General features: G+C 36.9%; 1 protein-coding gene across 3 annotated transcripts in view; it reads left to right on the top strand.

Annotated features, from left to right (window-relative positions):
- Window positions 1-24,240, top strand: part of PTPRR (protein tyrosine phosphatase receptor type R) — a 241,745-nt gene that overhangs the window by 190,456 nt on the left and 27,049 nt on the right. For all 3 annotated transcript variants that reach the window (XM_027071251.2, XM_053226493.1, XM_053226494.1), the window contains 4 exons: window positions 5,336-5,522; window positions 8,118-8,202; window positions 16,551-16,630; window positions 17,065-17,202. In XM_027071251.2, the coding sequence (XP_026927052.1) occupies window positions 5,336-5,522; window positions 8,118-8,202; window positions 16,551-16,630; window positions 17,065-17,202 (490 nt within the window). The remainder of the gene's footprint in view (window positions 1-5,335; window positions 5,523-8,117; window positions 8,203-16,550; window positions 16,631-17,064; window positions 17,203-24,240) is intronic.

Below are 24,240 nucleotides of genomic sequence, written 5' to 3'. Positions count from 1 at the left end.
TCTGTGACCATAAAAATAAAAATTAAAGCAATAAGCCACTGCCTTTATTGCCTATGGCATAGCAAAATTTAAATGTCGGTTTAAGAGCTAGTGAAGTTTATGTGACTTCAATTGCCTTTTTAAAATTTCTAGTTTTTATAAATTTTCCACAATGAGTATGTGTCACTTTTATAATGAAAAAATTAACTCTTTAAAATATATATGGATGTGTATTTAATCTCTTCTCTGCAAGCACAATACATGACTAAGAAATGTACAGAGTTTTTAAGTGGATTCTACTGATTTGATTTTCTTATTTCACTGTATTTCGATTAACTTAAATATTGTTTGTTCATTGGAAATAAGAGTTAACAAAGGCAGAGATTTTTCCAAGTTAGTGACATCCTATGGTAATATTTCACAGCCAGGATAGAAGAGAACGATCACGATAAGGGCTGTTTTGTGGAAAAATGCTCTCTGTAAGGTCAACAGCTTGTACAAGATTAATTCCATAATTGAACTTTGAGACATTGTCTGAGGTGTTGAGGTGAAGTGTTCTGGAATTGTTTAGGGTTCAGGGGAAATGGATTTGCCATAATAAAGGGAAATTTTAAGATAAATAGGTTATCAAGAAGGATGTATTTCTCTGTAGTGACAAATGTGTAGATACCATCATTAATTTCACAATGTTAAAGTTAATCTCAGTGTAAACAATTTTTGAATTTTTGAGAAGATCTCTTTCAAGAGATCCATTAGAGAGGCAGAGGTGAGAGTTATATAAGACTTTATTCCATTATTACCCAAAATAATAACCAGGCAACACTTACAAGTGGTTTACTTATACTATCTGGTTAATCCTTATAATATCCCTCTGAAGCAAGTATTCTTAATTATTCATTTCACAGAAGAAGAAGAAATTGACAAGTAACAAGGCTAGGTAGACTGACCAAAGGTCCACCATAAGGACATGGGAGAGGCAGGACTTGAACCCAGACAAATATAACGGTAAAGACAGAATTTGTGCTCTGAATAATATACTACCTCTACATTAGACTTCAGTAGTCTTGACCTTCCGCCCAACAATTGGCCCCCAACTCCATGTGAGGCACCGGCTAGTCTAACATAATCTGCCCACCATTACTTTGCTTTTGGGTAGAAAAGCAGAAAGAGCTTGAGTTTTATATTCTAACTTGGATTGAATCTTTGTTCCACTTTCATGTTCCTAAGTTAGTTATTTCTTCACCTATAAAATAGAGGAAAGTAATAACCTCAAAGAGCTGCCATGAAAATTGAAATACCATATGTGAAAGTGCTTAGAACAGTGCTTGGCAAATCATAGATGTTTAATAAATATTAGTTTCCTTTCTTCCTTCCCTTGCCAGACAAACGTTGTTCTTCCTTACAAAGTCGGTTTGCATGAAAATGCTTCCATGGCTCTCAATTTATCACAGAATCTTCAGAAAAGTTGCTCACTAGATCAAATGGACCCTATTAGACGTGGAATCTCAGAGGCTTCTAATCACCCTCCCCTCCCAGGCAGGGCGTGCTGTGGAAAGCCCTAATAGAAGTTTATATAACCTGATGTTCACAATTCTCTCTTTTCTGGATTTGGGTAGGCTTTTTAATTCTTATTTCTGTGACTCTTGCTTTTCTCTCGTTTCTCTTACAGGACCCTGCCTCCAATTCCAAAATACACTTTTATACAAATGAACTCCAGCTCAAACTGCTTATATGCCATTTCTCAAAGATGCCTTATCATTTCCTGCTTCCACATTTTTTTTCTTCTGCTGGGCTCTCTCCCTGAAATAACCCTTTACCGAAAATTTATCTATTGAACTTTTACCTTCAAGGCTCAACTCAAATGCCTGTTCCTCATACATCTCTGGCCACTATGAATGGAAGTGATCTCCCTTTCTACTAAATCACTGTAGCACTGCATATCACTTAATGGACAGATGGCAGATACTGTAGTATTTTGGGGCTGAAGACTGACTGAAATGGCATCTGAGGGGCACCTGGGTGGCTCAGTCAGTTAAGTGTCCAACTTTGGCTCAGGTCATGATTTCATGGTTTGTGGGTTCGAGCCCTGCATTGGGCTCTGTGCTGACAGCTTGGAGCCTGGAGCCTGCTTCAGATTCTGTGTCTCCCTCTCTCTCTGCCCCTCCCTGCTCACACTCTGTCTCTCTTTCTCTCTCTTTCTCTCTCTCTCTCTCTCTCTCTCTCTCTCTCTGTCTCTCAAAAGTAAATAAATATTAAAAACACTTTTAAAATAATAAAAAATAAAATGGAATCCGATTAGCAATCCCTTAAATGGCCTCTCCCAATGCCTTACTAAAAAAAATCTCTGAAGCCAACAAAAGCCAAATTCTCACAAATACACTAAAAACTAATAAACAAGCTATTATCAGAATGAGGAAAGAATTTCTGACAATTTAAAGGCCAGAGGAACTGTATTGAGAAATGATAAAAATTGCTTTCCCACTGGGGCGCCTGTGTGGCTCCGCTAAGTGCTCAACCTGGGCTCAGGTCATGATCTCACGGTTTGTGAGTTCGAGCCCTGCGTTAGCCTCTGCGCTTACAGCTCAGAGCCTGGAGCCTGTTTCAGATTCTATGTCTCATTCTCTCTCTGCCCCTCCCTGACGTGTGCTCTGTCTCTCTCTCTCACAAATAAATAAATGTAAAAAAAAAATTAAAAAAAAAAAACGCTTTCCCATTAAAAGTAGATTAAAATTCTTGGTCTGAGAGAACCACTCTTTACGCCTTCTCAACTGTTTACCTCCTACTCAAAACACAGGAGCCCTTGGGACACCTGGGTGGCTCAGTTGGTTAAGCGTCCAACTCTTGATTTCAGGGTTTGTGAGATGGAGCCCTGTTTCAAGCTCAGCACAGAGTCTGCTTGGGATTCTCTCTTTCTGTGCCTTCCCCTCTGGTGTTCTCTCTCTCTCTCTCTCTCTCTCACTCTCTCAAAAAACAAAACAAAACGAAACCATACATCACCAACAACAGCCACAAAAAAAAAAAAAAAAAAATGGTGGGGCCAAACATTCTTCTATCAGCTAGGTGAGATTTTATGGAGTATCCAGAATGCTACCCCCTAATCTCTAACAGGGATTCAAAAAGTTAACCATAATAATAAAAATTAGAAAAGGCTTTTCAAGATCATGCAAAAAAAATTAGCAGGTATGCCAATATTAATTTTTCTCAAGTGGGAGGTTGCAGGAAGGTTAATTGGAGGAAGGTGATCAAAAGGTAATAAATTATGCATTGTACATGATGTGATGTACAACATGATGACTATAGCTAACACAGATGTGTGGTATATTTGCAAGTTTTTAAGAGAGTAGACCCTAAGTTTTCATCACAAGAAAAAAAATTTGTTTTCTTTGTGTGTGTGTGTGTGTGTGTGTGTGTGTCCCTAGGAGATAATGAATGTTAACTAAATTTATTGTGGTAATCATTTCACAATATACTTAAATCAAAAAAGATTGCCATGCATTTTAAACTTATATGGTGCTGTATGTAGATTACATCTCAATAAAACTAGAAAAAGTAATCAGATGTGAGGCAAGACATAAAATTAATAGGAAAGTAAATGTTTAATATTGATAAAATTTATAGTAAAGATATAATTATGAATCACTTCAAATAAAACAATGGCTGAAATATATAAAGTAAAAATCATTAAGAATATAAGGAAAAATAACAAACACAAGTGTTGTGGAAGACTCACATACATCTCAGGCTTTGAGAAATCCAGTGGGAAAAAATAGATTGGAATAATATTTTTAATAATATGCAGTAATATAATAAATAAGGTGATATAGATATACATATGTACATAGATAAATTTATAGCTAGCTAGCTAGAGGTAAATAAATAATCAAACTAGTTGCCTCCAAAAGTACCTATGAAATATTCAGAATACTTTATCATAGTGTTTGTCCCCAAGAAAGAATTAAGAAATTCCAAACTTTAGAAGTCCAACCATTCTCTGATTTGTATTATTATAACTAGAAATTAATAAGGAAAATAAATTTGTAAACACATAAACATCAAACCAAAGCAAGAATTAAAACTACAATTACAAACCATTTATTTTTTTTATAAACCATTTAGAAATCAATAATAGGATATTACATATCAAATTATAGAATGCCACCAAAGCTACAACCAGAGGCAATTTCGTAACAGGAAGAACTTACTCACTTTTGTTTAGTGGGGTTTTGTTGTATGTTCTAAAAATTTTTCCATTGTTTAAAATTAAGCTGTAGCTACTTGAATATTTCCAGATGTAGTGCTCCATAGTAAATGTGTAAATCACCCTTCAAATGAAATACGCTGGACCTAGTATTTGCTCTTACTGTCTTTGTTCACATTTGCTATGACCTGTTTTTCCCTGTTTTCCATTTCCTTGGAACACCAACCAGTTGGCACCGTATTTGATCACCTGACTCATGCCTAAGGCCCTTTAACCTAATAGTTTTTGTGAATAAAATCTCTGATTTTGACCCTCAATCTTGCACAGGTTATTTTATAGTTACTTCTTGTTTCCAAGCAGCTAATGTTACTGGTAAGAGGCACTCACACCTTCTATTGAGGGCACAAGGGGCCCTTATAATTTGGCAAAGCCCCACCTCACCTCTCAACAAGAAGAGGGAAATTACAGAGGGAAGATAAATGTAATTCAGAATAAGAATCTGTGATCTCTATGGTCCTTATGAGTTTATCACAGAATTAAATAAATACATATACACACATATATACATGCATGCATGCATGCATACATAGATGGAGGCTACAGATGCTATTATTTGGGGATTCACTCAGACATTATAAAAAGTACATATATTTTAAAACTTTTAAATTCTACTTCAATAGTAATACTGTGAACTAAAATTGATTTTTCCCATTCTGAGCTTCCTATGTCCAGTAAGATCATGTGTCAAAAATATTAGATGGCTATATGATTTCTATACTGAGCTCTCAGACATACAAAAAATAAAATTGTTTTGTGTTATACATAATTTCTCAATTCAAAAGTGATGTTTACTTTTCCTAAATTTTTCACTTAATATTACTAGCCATTTTATTATTTTTGTGTCAAATATACCTATTAATGAATTATAGTGCATTTTCTCAATTCAGATTTATTTCCAACAACAAAACTTTCAGTTTCCTGTAAAGAAACTCTGGATAGTTGCTATAGTCCACTATGGTACCATAAGAGGAAAAGACATTTGGTCCTTATTTCTGTAAAACTTCTCACTGAATTGTGTGTATGCACAGAAAGACGAATTTGTGTGATCAAAATGATTCACGTGGTGTCTAAACCTATTAACATTCTTCCCCAATGTAGACGAGGGTCCAACGTATCTCTTACATTGGACATGAGTAGCTTGGGGAATGTTGAACCTTTTGTGGCTATCCCAACCCCACGGGAGAAGGTAGCAATGGAGTATCTGCAGTCAGCCAGCCGAATCCTCACAAGGTCACAGCTGAGGGACGTCGTGGCAAGTTCACATTTACTCCAAAGTGAATTCATGGTGAGCCAGCTGTTTATTATTCACTCCTCAGTAGGTATTTGATAAACTAGACCCTAGAGGCACCTACTAAAATGGCACTGTCCTCCACTCAAGTAAACAAACAGTTACAGTTTAAAAGGTTAAGTACAAGGTTTTAGAGCCACCCTACATCTCATCAAGTACTGATAAATGTTCAAACTAGCATGTGATTACTAAATTGAGGCAGAGTATGTAGGAGCTGGCCAGGCAGAGAAGTATCAAGAAGGAACTAGGCAGAGAAGAGGCATTTCAGGAAGAAGGAACAGTTTACTGTCACTGTTTGGGGAATTAAGTTGTTCGATTTAGCTGATGCATTGAAATCAAGGTGGAAAGTGGCAAAGCTTGAACCTCAGAGTTATAAAAGAAACCTGAGTCTTGATACATATTTAAAAGTTTGAACTTTATCTTAAGTTTGTAAAAGATCACTCTATCTGCAGTGGAGTGAACATTAGAAAGGGGTATGTCGGAAGCTCTAGAGTGATCCTGTGGACTGGGCATGGTGGTCTAAACTAAGATAGTAGGAGTGAAAATGTGGGAAACCTATAGGAATCTGCAAGAAGGGGGCCGAATTGGATGAGGCGGCCAAAATAAGGGAAGAAGTCAGAAATGATACCTCAGTTTGTGACATGAGGAACAGGCTGCATACAGTGACCTTAAATGAAATAAGGAACATGGGGGAAGACCAAATGTGGGCTAAAGAGGATTGGGAGTTTTAGCCAAAAGTGATGGCAACCCATCAGTGTAGCTGGTGATAACTCGATTCATGAAAACACATTTCCGACCCAGAGAGCATGGAGACAGATTAGACCTTCTTAGTTCTAATTACTGCCCAAGGGGATTATGCATTTTATAGCTCACTTTAATCTTAAATCAGTTGTACATCGTAAGCCAAAGTCTGTTGATTTTAATAAATTGATCATCCCAAGTTCTTTTCAGATATTTGCAGTCACTCTAATGATGAAATATCCAGCAATGGGCTAGATCTGCTGTTAGCCTCTTCAACTACTGTTAAGCATCCAAAGTAAAACATGAACATGCAGTTTTTAAAATTAGACTTTGTAGTGTGTCATCTTTTCATATATGAAGAAGATGAGACCTAGTGAGATGCAAGAACAAGTCAATGATCATACAGCTAATCAAAAGTACATCTAGTATTCTTTTCTGGAACCATAGATAGCTCTTTGTTCTTTGAGATAAGCCCTTAAAGGAAAAATGACAAGGAGTACCAAAAAGAAAGATAATGCTGGAAGATGATAAATTGTCAGTGTGTGTCAGAAAACAGGAAGAAGCAGAGGAGAAACAAACATCATAGCTTTGCTAAAACAGACTGACCTGTTTGAAATTACCAAACATGAATATGTGCTTTCTGTTGAACATCCAACAATTTTGCTTATTTTGGTCACTTGGAACTGAGAAGTTATAACATTTAGTTGGAACAAAGAGTAGGAATGAATGTTATAAATATCTAAAATAGTGCACATTTAGGAAATGATATTTAAAAAGTAAACTACTTCTCTCTGTAGACCACATCTCAAATTTATAAGATAGTCAGGCTTTCCTCAAATTTTCAGATTGACTGAAAACTGGGACAATTTGAATTAATTTATGGATAACTTCTTCCATGTAAATGAATATTAGGCTGTTGAGTTATATTTTCCACTGAAGAAACTTTAAGTAACAAAAATAGTATTTCATGTGATCTAAAGATGAAAGTTCTCTTATTTCACGTTAACGTTTAAGCAATGTTTTGCAAAAATTTAATTAGAGATCATACTATGTTGTGTAATCAAATCCTTAAATGATTTTTTTGACCCTTTTGAAAACTTTGGCTTATTTCTTTCTTTGTCCCAGTCAGCTACAGATGCTCACCTTTTAGATCTAATTCATTTCCACGGAGCCATTTCTACTCTAATTGTTCCCTCTCCAAGCATTTGAGGCACATGACATATATTCTGACCTAGTAAAACTATTTATATTCTTGTTAAGTGGGAGAAAACAGTGTCTGGGTGACCTTCACTAAAAATACTACACTGACAACACAAATGGAACTGTACAATTATCAACCACTCCTTAATACAAAAAAGCATCCTATGATCATCTCCTGAATCAACAAAAAAGCCCTTTATATTTACCATTTGGGGAGGGAGGTTTTAATAATCCTAAAAGAGTTACACAATGTTAAAAGAGAATCCATTGTAGTGAAATTTTTGGTACTGAACTTATATAAAGATTTAAAGAAATTTGAATACATTGTCAATTTTCAGCTGTGTGTGTACATATTTCTAGCAATTATGTCCAAATAGAAGTTTAAAAATCTAATCAAAGTTTTACATGTTTCTTTGATAACCATATATAAAATAATACTTTCTAAGACAGAGAGGTGTTTCTTAGAGTCAGCTTGACAGGGTGCAGCTAATATGTTTATAAAAGGAAGGGTGTTGGTCAACCAGAGGTGGTAGTCTGTTGTTTTACAAATGACTTTGAAGTTCAGTAGGGCTCTGGATCAGATGGCCCCCTGGGAAGATTTTCTTTGTGGCAGCATTAGATACACTAATTTGATATCATTTATTTTTGCAGGAAATTCCAATGAACTTTGTGGATCCCAAAGAAATTGACATTCCACGTCATGGAACTAAAAATCGCTATAAGACCATTTTGCCAAGTAAGTTTCTTGAATTAAGTAGTTTGCATTATAAAGCACAAGCCTTCCCCCATTAACCTCCACCTCATCTATTCCCATCATCACAACTTCTCTGTATACACTAAAGTTGGAGTTATAAATACACATCAAGACTAATAACCATTAAAGTAGTTTGAGGTTAATAACTTTATCCTGTATTACTTTTATTACAGTGGTCAGCTCACAATTCCAATAGACACATGGTTCTAAACTTTTATTGTGTTGCACATTATGGTCAGTTGGTTTTCATCAAGAGTATCAAAAAATTCAATGGGCAAATAGTCTTTTCAACAAATGGTGTTGAGACAACCAACATTCACATGCAAAAAAAAGTGAAATTGGACCCTGCCTCACACTATATGCAAAAATTAATTCAAAATGGATCAGACCTGAAGGTAAGAGCTAAGATTATAAAGCTCTTAGTATAAAGCAGATGTAAATCTTCATGACCTTGAATTAGTCAGTGATTTCTTAGATGTGATGCCAAAAGTACAAGCAACAAAAGAAAAAATAAATTGAACTTTATGAAATTAAAAAGTTTTGTGCTTCAGAGGTCAAAGGATACCATCAAGAAGATAGAAAGATGACTCACAGAATGGGAAAAAAAATTGCAAATTATATATCTAATAAGGGACTTCTGTCTAGAATGTATAAAGAACTCTTAGCACTCAATTACAAAAAGACAATTCAATTTGAAAATGGGCATAGGACTTGAATAGACATTTCTCCATAGAATATACACAAATGATTGGCAGGCATTTGAAAAGAGGCTCAACATCATTAGCCATAAGGTAAATCAAAAACACAATGAGATAACACTTCACATCCACATGATTAAAATAAAAATGATAGACTATAGAAAGTGTTAGCAAGGATGTAAAAAAACTGGAACCTTCACACATTGCTGATAAGGATGGAAAATGGTACAGTTACTTAAGAAACAGTTTGGTAGTTCCTCAAAAGGCAAAGCCTAGAGTCACTATATGACTCAGACATTCTACTCCTAGTAATATAACCAAGAAAAATGAAACCATTTCATTGTCAATCACTAGACAAATAGCTAGTTGGGATTTCGGCAAAATCCAAAAACATCTCAAAGTAATAGTTCTGGAAAGATGGAGCCACAAAGACTTTTAAAAAGTATTGATATTGAAAAGCTATACAGAAATGTTTGTAACAGCATTATTTATAAGAGCCCCAGGGGCGCCAGGGTGGCTCAGTCAGTTAAGCATCCGTCTCTCGATTTTGGCTCGGATTGTGATCTCATGGTTTGTGAGATGGAGCCTCGCATCAGACTCTGTGCTGACAGCGTGGGGCTGCTTGGGATTCTCTCTCTCCCTCTCTCTGTGCCCCTCCCCTGTGCGTGCTCTCTCTCTCTCTCTCTCTCTCTCTCTCTCTCTCTCTCAAAATAAACAAGTAAGCATTTAATAAAATATATATATAATAGCCCCAAATGTGGAAACAACCAAAATATCCATCAACTGATGAATATATAGAGTGTAGAATGTCCACACAATGGAATATTACCCAGCAATAAAAACAAACGAGGTGCTGATGCATGCTACAACATGCATGAACCTTGGAAACATTATGCTAAGTGAAAGAAGCCATCACAAAATCCCTCAGATTATGTAATTCCACTTATATGACGTGTCCAGATTGGCAAATCTATAAAGACAGAAACTGTGTTAGTGGTTGCCTGGTGCTGGGAGGCATGGGAAATAACTGCTAAATAACTAAAGGGAATGGGGTTTATTTGGAGATGAGGAAAATGTTACAAAATCAATTGTGGTGACAGTTGTACACTCTGTGAATTAAAAAAAAAAAAAACTCTGTGATGGCACACTTTAAGTGAGTTAATCGTATGGTATATGAATTCCATCTGAATAAAGCTGTTACCGAAAAATTTCATTGTGCATAACAATCACCTAGAATCCTTATAAAAATTTAGAGTCCTGTGCCCCACCCGGGGCATTCTGTTTAAGTAGGTCTGCTGTTGGGCCCAAGAATCTGTGCTTGTAAGCAAACATCCAGGTGATTCTGGTACAGATGATACCAGGACCACACTTTGAGAAACACTGTTTAGACTATGTTTGTTTTTTTTTAATGTTTATTTATTTTTGACAAAGACAGACAGGTGTGAGTGGGGGAGAGGAAGAGAGAGAAAGAGACACAGAATCTGAAGCAGGCTTCAGGCTCTGAGCTGTCACCACAGAGCCCGATGTGGGGCTTGAACCCACGGACCATGAGATCATGACTTGAGCTGAAGTCAGATGCCCAACCAACTGAGCTATCCAGGCGCCCCTAGACTATGTTAAAACTGAATTTAACTCCATGAAATTTATATCAAACAATGAGCCAGCTGCCAGGAACCAGTAAGAAATAAGGAATGGCTTATAAGATCAAGGAGGTCATGGACTAGAGAGGAGAGATATGTAAATGAGTAATTATGTTCAATATAATAAAAGCCAGAATTGAGATCTGGCCCAAGTGGTGTAGGAATATAGAGAAGACTGACTAATTCTGCTTACAGTGGCAAAAATGCTTTGGAGAGGATGTTACATTGTCAATCACTAGACAACAGATAGTTGGGATTTGGCAAAATCTATAAACATCTCAAAACAATAGCTCTGGAAAGATGGAGCCACAGACTTTTAAAAAGTATGGATATTGGGGCGCCTGGGTGACTCAGTCAATTAAGTGTCTGACTTCGGCTTAGGTCATGATCTCATGGTTCGTGAGTTCGAGCCCCACATCCGGCTCTGTGCTGACAGCTCAGAGCCTGGAGCCTGCTTTGGTTTCTGTGTCTCCCTCTAACTCTGCCCCTCTCCTGCTCATGCTCTGTCGCTCTCACTCTCAAAAGTAAATAAATAAACATTAAAAAAAAAAGTATGCTTATTGAGGGTGCCTGGGTGGCTCAGTTGGTTAAGCATGCACTCTCAAAAGTAAATAAATAAACATTAAAAAAAAAGTATGCTTATTGAGGGTGCCTGGGTGGCTCAGTTGGTTAAGCATGCAACTTCAGTTCAGGTCATGATCTCACAGTTCATGAGTTTGAGCCCCACATTGGTCTCTCTGCTGTCAGTGCAGAACCTACTTTGGATCCTCTGTCTCCCTCTCTCTGCCCCTCCCCCATTCTCACTCTCCTTCCTTCCCAAAAATAAACAAACATTAAAAAATAATCTTAAAAAGTATGAATATTGAATAGTAGAGTCTTCATAATCAAGCCCATTAATTCACTCATAAAACATCAAATTCTCCATATTTATGGTAAAAGAATTACTGTTAATGGTATCTTTGGGCTTCCCCCTCTGGTGGAGTTGAAAACACTCCACTATAACATATTTTTATCTGGTCCATGTAGTATAGTCCTGTTGAAAGATATTTTATAACTACAGCTGGCTAAAGGGGATGAAAGTGCTGTGGGTTAAAAATAGTGCTTCTCTCTTTCTCTGTCTCTGTCTCTCTCTCTCAAGACTTTTCATCTGAAATTTACCAAACATAAATAATTAGGGCATATACATCCATCGCAGTTTTACCTAACCATCTAATGTCAGATGGATTTGGAAATTATTAGGATTATTTAAAGTTCAGCCTTCTCTATTTCCTGCCCAGATGATATCAGACATAGCCCTTCATAGTCTTGTGTCAGCTTTTCCATTCCCAGAACTGGGTGGATCACTTGAACCAGGGCACCTGTGCTGACAACTGATGTTGCAAATAATGAATTTTCTGTTGAAAATGTCTGAAAGCCTCACCCACTCCCTGTTGCACAAAATATAATTTAGTAAATACAGTTTGGGCATGCCATACCATTAGTTGAAAATAATCAGAAAAGACTGGAATTTATATGGAAAGCTGTTTTTTTTATGGTTTATTTTGGACTGTAGTATGGGTTAAATTTGTAACACTACATAAAATACTTAAAAATGATTAATATTTTAAGTATTATAATTTTGTATTGTTTTAACTTATAACAAACCCAAGTTTAAAAGCGTCCAGCTTGTACATATTAGTGAGGCTGTATAATTTGGAGTATGGTTTACAGCAGAAATATGGATGGCTCAGAACCAATTAAAAAATAGTTGTTTCTCTGATGATGATGTCAGCCTGGCTCAGAACACTCTATATGGTAGATTAAAGTGAGAAGGTCAAGTTTATATCACATTATTTTGCAACATAAGCAAATTTTAATCTATGTCTTAAATCACAAAAGCAATGGGAAAAAAATCATATATCAATATGAAGTTATTTGCACAACAATGAAGTATAATAACAAATTTCATGTATATTTATTCCATGCAAACAATTTATTTATACAAATATAAAATACATATATAAAATTAAAGAACTCTATTAATTAAACCTAATTACTCTGGCCATCATTTCATATTTAAAAATTTAAAGTCTGGTAATATTTCCTACTTATGTTTCCTGTTCTATTAAGTGCCCAGAACAGAGTACACATGCAAATAAGTGAGCCACTCATTAGACAACAAATTGTATGGCTGAAACAAAATACTGCAGTTAGACTTGACTCCCTATCATGGCAAGAGCACTCATAGTTTACACAGATGACTTAATCTTTCTGTTCCACCTAACCTTTCCTCATCCCTTAAAGATAGTGATAATAGTATCACTCCATAGGGCTGTGTAGAGAATTAAGTAATAATATGTGAAAAAGGAAGTTCCAACCAATAGAAAGCCCTCAGGTAATGTTAGTTTCTCCTTTCTCCCTACCTAACTGAAGATGAATTCATCACTAACCCCAGAACCAATTCCAGAAAATAAGAACACTAAGTAGACAAAGGCAAGTTTATAGTTTCAAAAGCAGACTCTTTAAGGGTCCTGTTTTCTCTCATAATTTTCACATGGATCTTAAAAAGTGAGTTTCCATGTAATCACCATCTTGCACTGTGGAGATCATCATTGTCCACCAAAACTCTGTACAGTGATGGAAATGTTCTATATCTCCAGTGTGATGGCCATTAGCTACATGTGGCAATCGAGCACTTGAAGTATAGTCAGTGCACCTGAGGAACTGATTTTTTTTAATTTTATTGTATTTTAATAACTTAAATTTAGCTCCATGTGGCTAGTGGCACCATTTTGGACACTGCAGGCCTGAAGTCTTCTCTTTCTCCTGCAACAAAGTGGAGGTGACTCTCACTCACCTTGAAGGCGTGGCCAAGTCCCTGCCTTTCCTCCCATTTCCCAGTTGTCTTGAATTTATCTAGAAAAACTATATTATCCCACTCATTTCCGTCTTTTCCCAGGGATACACTAGCAGTGTGCACCCTTCCCTCATCTGATAGCTTCTCCTCTTGACTCCAAACCTCAAACGCATTTCTTCCTGGAGAAGAAATCTCCAGCACAGGAAACCTTTCATAAAATCTGATAGGATAGGATGCAGTCAGAATATCAGGATCCAGGTACCATTTCGTCTATTAAATGGAAGGCTTAAATTGCCAGGGATATTTTAAAGAGGACAAAATGGGGAAATGTCATGTGTTCTCTACACAAAATCTATGTGGTCAATATTTTGTTGAGAGGAAAAAAGAAATAGGAAGGCGGACAGGAGAAAGAGAAGGAATAAGACAGGAAGAGAGGGAGGGAGGGGAAAAAGGGAAAGAAAGCAAGAGGAGAGAAGGAAGAAAATAAAAGCAGAAAAACAAAGGAGAGGGAAGACAAGTTGCTCAATGTTGGAATTGTTATTGCTACCACCCGGAGGTATCATAAGTGGCATGCTAAATATTTAGCGTATAATCTAGAAGCATCTATTCTGAAAAAAGTTATCAGAGTGAATTTGACATACATATACATCATATATATATATATATATATATGTATGACATGTATATATGACAAATATACATATATATTTAAAATACACATGTACACTTAAAATGCATAAAGTGAATAAAATTATAACAGTGATGATGACAATGATAAAGTTTTGGATATTTTTTAACCCTCAGCTTTTTTTATTAGTCCAGTCTAACATTAAAAAGGCTTTGGTTAGGGGCACCTGGGTGGCTCAGTTGGTTAAGCATCTGACTTTGGCTCAGGTCATGATCTCACAGTCTGTGAGTTCGAGCCCCACATCGGGCTCTGTGCTGACAGCTCAGAGCCTGGAGCCTGTTTCGGATTCTGTGTCTCCCTCTCTTTCTGCCCCTCCCCTGTTCATGCTCTGTCTCTCTCTGTCTCAAAACTAAATAAACATTAAAAAAAAAAAAAGGCTTCGGTTAGAGGGGTGCCTGGGTGGCTCAGTTGGTTAAGCGTTCAACTTTGGCTCAGGTCATGATATCACAATTTGGTTCATGAGTTCAAGCCCCGTGTCAGGCTCTGTGCTGACAGCTCAGAGCCTGGAGCCTGTTTCAATTCTGTGTCTATCTCTCTCTCTGTTCCTCCCCAGCTTGTGCTCTCTCTCTCTCTCTCTCTCTCAAAAATAACTAAACATTAAAAAAAAGGGGGGGGGGCAGTCTTTGGTTAGAAAACTAATTTTCCCCTCAGTCACATGCTTCATTCTTGTTTAAAAAAAAAAAAGGTATTTGGAAACCTCTAAATACTTGGAAATCTTATAAATTATCAATTTCCAAAATAAACTTAATTTAGCTCGACAAGGAACCTGCATCTAAGCGGTTTATAGGGCTGAGTTCCCAATAAATCATATACTTGGTAGGCTTTATAAAAACTGAAGGAAGTGGGCCTCTTTTCAAGTCTCAGTGGTTTAGAGCTCTTGTGGAAACTTCTAAGAATCAGTGAATACTGAAAAGGAATGAAAGTTTTCCTGTCCCCTTCACTAAGGAAGAAAAAAAGTATCTAGAAAGTCAACAGCAGTGTCTCAACTTTAATAGAAATGAATTGTGATATTAAACACTCTATGAGCCACATACCAGATAGAAATCACAATGGATACTAAAGTTCTTTTTTTTTTTTAAGTGAATTAAATACAGGTCTTGCCCTCAAGGGGCTCACTACAATTCATTGAGGACAGGCAAAAAAATTAAGCACTTAAAATACAAGATGGTAGGGGCCCATGGGTGGCTTCGTCGGTTAAGTGTCTGACTTCAGCTCAGGTCATGATCTCACAGTTCGTGGGTTCGAGCCCCGCATCAGGCTCTGTGCTGACAGCTCAGAGCCTTGAGCCTGCTTCGAATTCTGTGTCTCCCTCTCTTTTTACCACCTCCCCCACTCACGTTCTCATTCTCTCTCTCTCTCTTTCTTTCTCTCACACACACACACAATTAAATAAACATTAAAAAAAATACAAGATGATAAATATTAAAATAAAACATGAAGAAAAAACCACCATGGGCCTATTTGGTATAGATCACCAAAAGGATCATTGATGGGCATCAGCAAGAATGGTCTCTGCATAAACTAATGTTAGGATAGATTGGAGTGTACACAAGGAAGACTGAATTGTGGAGGAGGAGGTAAGAACAGTGGGTATGATAAAGTCTCAGAATTTTATCTTTCTGGAGAAGAACAGCAATAGAACAATTACTAAAGAGGAATGTATAGAACTGGCTTCTTAAAAAATGGAAGGGACCATTAAATCAACGCAGTAGACATCGAGTGCCTGCTATACATATAAACACCATGCTAGACACTAGGTCGTATAGATGAGGAAAAAACCTCCATCCTTGCCTTAGGATGCTCAGAGTGTACCAGGTTAAAGAAATCATAAAAGGATGACTTGATCTTAATTCATGTATGTAAATGTTGGCAAAAATAACTACCATAGTTTTCCTAACACTGGTTTACAAAGAGTGTTTCAGCTTCTTGATGGAAAGTGATTTGAGAAGTTAAGACAATACTGCTAACACGATAGCAATCTATGCAATATCATTTTCATGCTATAGGTGACCAAAGTGCCACACGTGGTAACTAAAGACAGCTTCTTTAGCAAGAGGGGGTTCAGGCCAGACCAAGTGTTTGCTTTGGGCAGAAGAGAAGAGAGAAGTGAGCAAGGAAAAATGGTACAAATTCCAAATCCAAAGAACAAGAAAAGAAGCATAAATAAGACATAGGGATCAAGAATCAGGAACCCACCAAAAAATGGCATGATGAATAAAATCATCTCAAGCTTATGGGTAACATTTGTGTTGAGGGACAGGGGAGGGGTCAAGATGGGCCCAATTGTCCCTCAATAAACACAGATGGATCAAGAGACAGACATGCAGACACATCAACAACAAACATTGACACAAACCAGATGACCAGTGTATAAATTAACAAGTGTGCTATGCACAGTTATTGGTGTTCTAAGGACCTTTCAAAAGAGTAAATTTGTCTAATACATTCCTTCTTGTTTTCCTCATTAGACCCCCTCAGCAGAGTGTGTTTAAGACCAAAAAATGTAACTGATTCTTTGAGCACCTACATTAATGCTAATTATATTCGGGTAAGTAAATAAATAAAATTTTCTTTCTGATGAGCATGTCAACTCACTATTTGGAATTGTTGGGGGATTTTTTTTTTCCTCAGAGTGGATTAATTTTGATTTAACTTGATTACTAGCAAGGTTATTTGCTTGTTTAGTCATAATGAACATTGGTAGTGGGTCTTTTACATTGAGTCTTCCTTTCCTGTGTGTCTGTGGCTGCAGTGCTGTCTAGGGCCTGCTCTGATGAGAACTGAGCATTATGACCCTCAATACCATGTGCTGTGCTTGACTAGCTGGGAGAACAGTCACGTGACTCGTGCTAGAATCAGTGAAACCGCGGAAGTTGTGTTGCTTTTGGACTAGTAGAGCCATCTTGTTCTGAACTTGTTCTAAGCTTTCAGTGCAAGGCATGAATTTCAAAGCCAATATTTCTGTCTCTTTACTCAAACTAGGGCTACAGTGGCAAAGAGAAAGCTTTCATCGCCACACAGGGCCCCATGATCAACACCGTGAATGATTTCTGGCAGATGGTTTGGCAGGAAGACAGTCCCGTGATTGTTATGATCACAAAACTCAAAGAAAAAAATGAGGTATGACCTTAACCCAGGTAGTGAACGTTGTATACTTTCGGTTGCTGTAGAAGAGATATTGTCTAAGGAAAATTGCCATGTATTTAATGACAGATTTAAGATGGAAACTTTAAGGCATTTAAAGACAATTTCACTTCATGCTTCCAAGAAATGGTAATTAGTGTCATTGTATGAATGGCAGGTTTCTTTCAGATAAATCAATACACTTGGCGTACATGTATCTCACATATTCCACATAGCTCTGCAAGGAAATGAGGAGTTATGAATTATCACTGTGGTTTATAGGCAGGGAAATGAAAAAACTACTCATGTCCCAGGTAATTTTTAAGCACTTACTGTGTGACAGATACTATTTTAGTTGTTGGCAATATAAGTATATTAGTAAACAAAGCATGCAAAGATACCTGCCATTGGTCGATTTTTAACTTGCTATTGGGGAATCCAGATTAAAAAACAATAAACATAATAAATTCATAAAAGTATAGCAATTAGAAAGGATAAATGGTATAGGAGGAAAAGGTAGAATAAGATAGGGAGATTGGGTGGGGCTGAGCTGTAAGAAGGGTCAAAGGGGAAGGTGAGCTTTGAAAAAAAGATTTGAAAGAAGTAACAAAGCCAAGCAACTTTTTTTTTTTTTAATTTACATCCAAGTTAGTTAGCATATAGTGCAATAATGATTTCAGGAGTAGAATCCAGTAATTCATCCCCTACATATAACACCCAGTGCTCATCCCAACAAGTGTCTTCCTGAATGCCCCTTGCCCATTTAGCCCTTCCCCCCACCCACAATCCCTCCAGCAACCCTCAGTTTGTTCTCTGTATTTAAGAGTCTCTTATGTTGGGGCCCCCTCCCTGTTTTTATATTATTTTTGCTTCCTGTCCTTTATGTAAATCTGTTTTGTACCTTAAATTCCACATATGAGTAAAGTCATATGATATTTGTCTTTCTCTGACTAACTTCAAAAAGTCAAGCAACTTTTTCAATATCTTTGTAAGAAATCCAAGAAAAGGGTCAAAGTTAAATTCCATTTGCATACTAGCAGTCTTTCCTCAGGGTCTAGCTTGTAGAACACTCATTCTGTACTTTACATCATAAAAAGAGAATTGTGTAATTCCCAAAGGGTGCTATCCTAGGTACTGCTTACATTTTAGGGCATCTTATTGGCTCATTTATCATCTGGTTTTAGCCAGCGCTTGTGTTTGTTTTCTTGTTAAAATTACTGTGTCAGGGCTTCAACATGACAATAAGAATTTAAGAAAGCTGAGCTTTCCTTTTTACCTTTCTGGTGAGTTCTATCCCATGAGTATACTATATTCTGGCTGCTAATCAAGAAAATCCAGGCTTGCACGCAGGAGTTTATGAGTTTTGTAAAGTTCGTTGCCTTCTTTCATTTTTGCTGCAATAGATAAAGTACTTTTTTTTTCTGAAAGTTATCCTGGAAAAAAAGTCTATTTGGGGTCTATAGATGAAGTTATGTACTTAATTAACTATATAGCTTACTAAATAAATGTATTTTTATGAATTTTATATGAAAGCCAGAGGTGGCATAATAAAAACAGCCCCTAATATTCTCGGCTGTGTCACCCATATCAATCTATCAACACACTGGGCCGCTGATAATTCCTGCACAGTTGTTTAACATCCATGGCATTTTGCCTTTATTTTACCTAGTAGGAAAATATTTTTCAAGCTTAAAATGTACATTCTCTATATATGCATCTGTATATACATTCCTGCATACGTATAAGCCAGATAATGTGAAAAACTTCCCATTACAAAACTAGTCATACTGGTTAAAATTTTAAATAGCATAAAATGTAAAATATAAATTAGCAACATTTCCTCAATCTGAGTAGATTGCATTACTCAGTATTAAAATTAAAAATTCCGTTCTGTTCAGACCCTCCATGATGTAAACATAATACTATAGAGGAAAGTTTGATGTTTTACAGATAAAACAGTAAAATAAAAATAGCATGCATAACAGAACTTGGGGGAAAGAAAAGTCCCAGCCGGCAAAAAGTGAGTAAAAGGCATAAAGCCAGAGAATTATGGGTTACTTGTGCTTTAATGACAATACAAGACCTGGAGACAAAGCCTTGGGCTTGCAGGAGCCAAGAGGTGGAATGGAGACCTTCCATAAAGCGAGCTCCTACAAGAGCTGTGCCTTCAGTGAAAAGGTGAACCACGAAAATAAACCTGCCCACCAAAATAGGACTATACCAGGAAATTAATCTACCTAAATCTGGTCTTCTCATGGGAGAGATAAAAAGGTTCTCTGTAGTATTCAGCACTTGAAAACCAGGAAATGCCAAGTATAACAATTAATATGAAAATTAATACTGGATTGATGACTCTCGGTGGCACTCTACAAAGGCAAAAACTTTATGGATGCATACACTCTCGGGATTTATATGACAGAATTTCAACAGAAAAAGCCCAGCCAAACAGAAGCTCACAAGTCAAAATAATGAGACAACACAAGTAAACAAGCAACATAAGGAAAAATCAGAAGAAACAACAAATAGGTAACATAGACCCACAAGAAATTATAATAAAAGAAACTATAAATATAGGCTATTTTTTTTATAATTAAGCACACAAAACATAAAATTAAGAACTTGACAAGGGAACAAGTTGCCATCACAAAAGGGTAGGAAGATTTTAAAATAAACCAAAGAGTCCTAGAAATAAATATTATATAGATATTAAAATTAAAGAAAGCATCATTAGGTTTAATAGGCTAGACATAGCTGAATAAATAATGATTGGATTAAAAAATAGAGCTAAGGAGATTACCTAGAAGATCAAAATGACCAAAAATACAAAAGAGAGATTAAGATATAGGGGCACCTGGATGGCTCAGTAGGTTAAGGGTTTGACCCTCGAATTCAGCTCAGGTCATGATCTCACAGTTTGTGGGTTCAAGCCCCATGTGGAGCTCTGTGCTGAGCATGGAGCCGGAGCATGGAGCCTCCTCTCTCCTGCTTTCTCTGCCTTTCTTCTACTTGTGCTCTCTCTGTCTCTGTCTCTCTCAAAAATAAATAAATAAAATTAAAAAAAAAAAGTTTAAGACATAGAGGACAGTATGTAAATGCCCAATGTATAGATAATGGATATTTTAGAAGAAGAAAAAAGAGAATATAAGAAAAGAAATAATATTGGAGGAAATATTCCAAAAGTGATGAAAGACATGAGCTCTCAGATTTGAGAAGCACCATAAATCCTAGGCTGGATAAGTAAAAATAATCCCACAACTAGACACATCTATGTAACTAAAAAACACTAAGGGAGATGATTTAACAACAGAGTAAGTAACAAATGGCTTCTCAGTAGCGGCAGTAGAAGCCAAAAATCAGTAGAACAATACCTAGCAAGGGATAAAAGAAAATAACTGACAACCCAGAACTCATGCTGGAGTTAACAGCATTTCCTAGATCTGAGTAGACTGTTAATCATTAAATTAAAATTAAAAATTCCTTTCTGTCCAGACCCTCCATGATATAAATATAATACTATAGAGGAAACTTTGATGCTTCACAGATCAAAATGATACTGAGAATTCTGGCTTAAAAAGAAATATGCAGTAAACTTCACACTACCAGGAAAATGCTGTTTACCAAAAATGTGCCAACTTCCAATTGTGTTCAGCATCATTGTTTGGAAGAGACAAAAATCATTTCCTCCAGAAAAAAATGAAGGTGGAGTTATCTTTAGAAATTCTCAGGCTTCATATTTTCATGAACCATTCTACTTTCTAATAAATAAATGAGTAATTGCCAAGCTCTTATTTAATAATCCCACTATTCTCATATCACCAAGAGGCTGTTTCTCTTCATACCATTCGTGTGTTCACTGATGTAGCTATTTTAATTTCCTCCAAGAACTTTTCCTTTGCATTTGCAACTTAGCAAACCGACACAAGAGGTAGCTTTCAGCCTATCTCGACTTTTGACATACCTTCCTCACTAAACTTAATCATTAATAGATTTTGATTGAAAGTGAGAGACATATGACTCTTCCTTTCACTTGAACACCTAGAGGCCACTGTAGGGTTATTACTTGGCCTAATTGCGATATTGTTGTGTCTCAGCCAATAGGGAGGCCCCGGGAGAGGGAGGAGCCAGGGAATGGTCAGTCAGTGGGACTGTCAGAGCACACCTATGGATCAATTAAGTTCACGGTCTTAGGTAGGTGCAGTCGGTGCAACCCCAAAACAATTGCAATAGTAACACCGAAGATCACTGATCACAGATCACCATGACAAATGTAATAATAATGAAAAAGTTTGAATATGTGGGAATTACCAAAACGTGACACAGAGACATGAAGTAAGCCAAAGCTGTTGGGAAAAATTGTGCCTATAGACTTTCGCCAAGCAGGCTTGCCACAGATCTTCAATTTGTGAAAAATGCAGTATCTACAAAGCACAGAAAGCGAAGCTCAGTAAAAAGAGGTATGCCTGTACCAAGAATAAAAAGAAACAAGCAAACTGAGTCTCAGAACCAGGGTGTCTGTCCAAAGAAGGTCAAGGAAGGTAATGTTGAAGGCCAACCTGGCATGTAAACGGTGGAGCTCCTGCTGACCAGTTTTCAGCTTTCCTGGAGGAGCAGAATTAGCTATTATAATATCTAGAGAGGCAGCCTGGCCTAGCACTGCCCATCAACGCTGGGAAGCCTAATTACCATTTCCTACGTGACCAGCAGTCTGACACTCATACTGCCCAAGCAGTTAAGGGTGGCCCACAATTCAAAAGCTGATAGCTCTCAAGCAAAATCACTCACCTGTCCTTTCAAACACGCTTATATTCCAAACATAACTGTACCTTATTTTTATTTTGCTGGGTTTTATTCAATTGTCTTAGCTTGCTTTGCTTCTAACTATAATTAGAATCCCTCCTATTTGACACTATTAGTCAAAGAAGTTACAGTGGGAAAATCATAAAAACAGCAACCAAAAAACTCCAGTGCTTTGTTTTATCTTAAGACATGTACATTTGTTCACACTAAGTATTTTTCATTTTTTTATAGGACTTGTTCTGTTAGTGTTGGTCTGAAGCTGGAGTTCTAGATCATATGGCTTATGGAAATCGTGCCCTTTATACATCATCAAACTTGCCCATTTCAGTTTGTTTTTTTTTTAAATGAAAGAGAACACAGAAAAGTTTGTAAAGGATTTATGAATGCAGAATCCTGCGCAGATTCAAACTTTGCACTAATTTTTACAATTGTCACCTGTACCTGATTTGACTGCAGTTTTCTTTACTGAGTCCTTTTTTTTCCCAATGAAAAACTTGTTTAACTTATACAATTATTTCCTATTTTCTTTGCACCTTCATGTTTCATTAATCTATGTAAAATTAAATGATGGGGCTTCGATAATGACTCTACCTACCATAAGGAGGTTTGGATGTAAGTACACCTTGGTGAACATGTAAAGCTCAACAGATAGTAAGAGAGGCACTGGGCTTAGTAAGAGACTGGCCCAAGAACCATGTGTCGCATGAGCACCAGCCTATTTCATTCACAGAGAGAAGGAAAGCCACTGGTTAATGCCGTGGTAAAGTAGGGTTGGTTGGATGACAGCAGATGTCAGAGATAGAAAGTAAAATTTTTAAAATGATGTTTGCTCTGAGAGTTTAGCTCCCAAGGGAATTTTCTCAGAACCCCCTACCAAAATACCTGAGCTTCAGTTTCCCCTGCTGTAAGATGATAAATGATATTAATAGCAATAAACCTGTTCTACCAAATTCAGATGATTGTGGCAGGGATTAAGTGATATGCTGGTGAAGGTAGTTTTAACATTAAGTTGCTGCACCTGTGTTGGTAATATTTAGTTGGAAAGCCAGGAATGAAAGTAACTACGGTAACTGTAGGCAACCTGACAAATCCTATACCTCTCATATGCTAATGCATTCCAAATGAGCCTGACCATCTTCTTTTTACTTATTTAGAGCCACTGTCTTTGTGATGATACATGTTTTTAGCTCAGAGAACAAAATCTTTTTGATTTTAATGCATAGAATTTAAAAAGAAAGTAACTTAAAAATACATTTTTTTCTCCCCAGGCAACTAAATTACTAGCTAGACCTCCTTCCTCTTCATACTCAAATAGTCCTAATGTGGTGGGATTGAGAGGGAGGGTCAAAGAAAAAAAAAAAAAGATCATAAAAATATAGGAATTTGCATTGCTTTGCCTTGCATTCTACTTTTGCTGTAAACCACTGATTATGAAGAGTTGGTTGATGTCCAGAATCTTTATAGTCAGGGTTCACTAATCACTTGTTTGTACAAGAGACACAGGAGCCTCTGAAGACCTCTTTTTCCTCCAAATTATGGATTCTTGTAATCCATAGATAATTTCACTGAAAGGCTCAGCCCAGTTAGCAAAGAATAGTGATAATTTGGGGTTATATTCTGTGAGATAGCGTGCTCTTCTGAATTACCTACAATTAGTGTGGTTTCACTGTATTACCTGTAACGGAGCATTTTCCTTCCTTGCATTTTCTGCCTCTTTCACATCATTGTTAGCCCCACAATAAAGAAACCCTAAAAAGCTGTTCACAAAAATAACCTGAACCTGAACTTTTGCTCTTTAAACAACTACATTTGCAGCTCTCCCCCACCTCATATTCAAAAAGCACCCACACTTATCTGGTCTCTTTTTCTCTGTTCTCCTAAAAGGTGGGGGGGGAAATGTATTCAGTGTGTAAAAATAAGCCATTGTATCTCAGAAAGGAGATGGGATGCTAATTAAGGGTTGTTTCAATGAACAAGTCACATTGCATTGTCTACTGGGAGCTGACTGCCAATTGCATTTTTGGTTAAGAGTCAAGAAAAACATTCAAGAGGGCCCCGGCAAGCTTGAGAGAGAAGCAAGCAGCGCTTCCATTTATCAAGTAGGTGCACAAGGCTGTTCAAGTATTGTTAAGAGTCAGGGTGCAGGCTTTGAGCTCCTGTTTTGCAGCTTTTTCCTACGGGTTTCAAGAGCCACCTTCCCAAGGAGGGGGCCTGCTGCTCAGGTCTCATCGTGGACAA

The sequence above is a fragment of the Acinonyx jubatus genome, chromosome B4 (genome assembly GCF_027475565.1).
Source record: "Acinonyx jubatus isolate Ajub_Pintada_27869175 chromosome B4, VMU_Ajub_asm_v1.0, whole genome shotgun sequence".
Classification (NCBI taxonomy): Eukaryota; Metazoa; Chordata; class Mammalia; order Carnivora; family Felidae; genus Acinonyx; species Acinonyx jubatus.
This window is presented reverse-complemented; position numbering and strand designations above follow the sequence as displayed.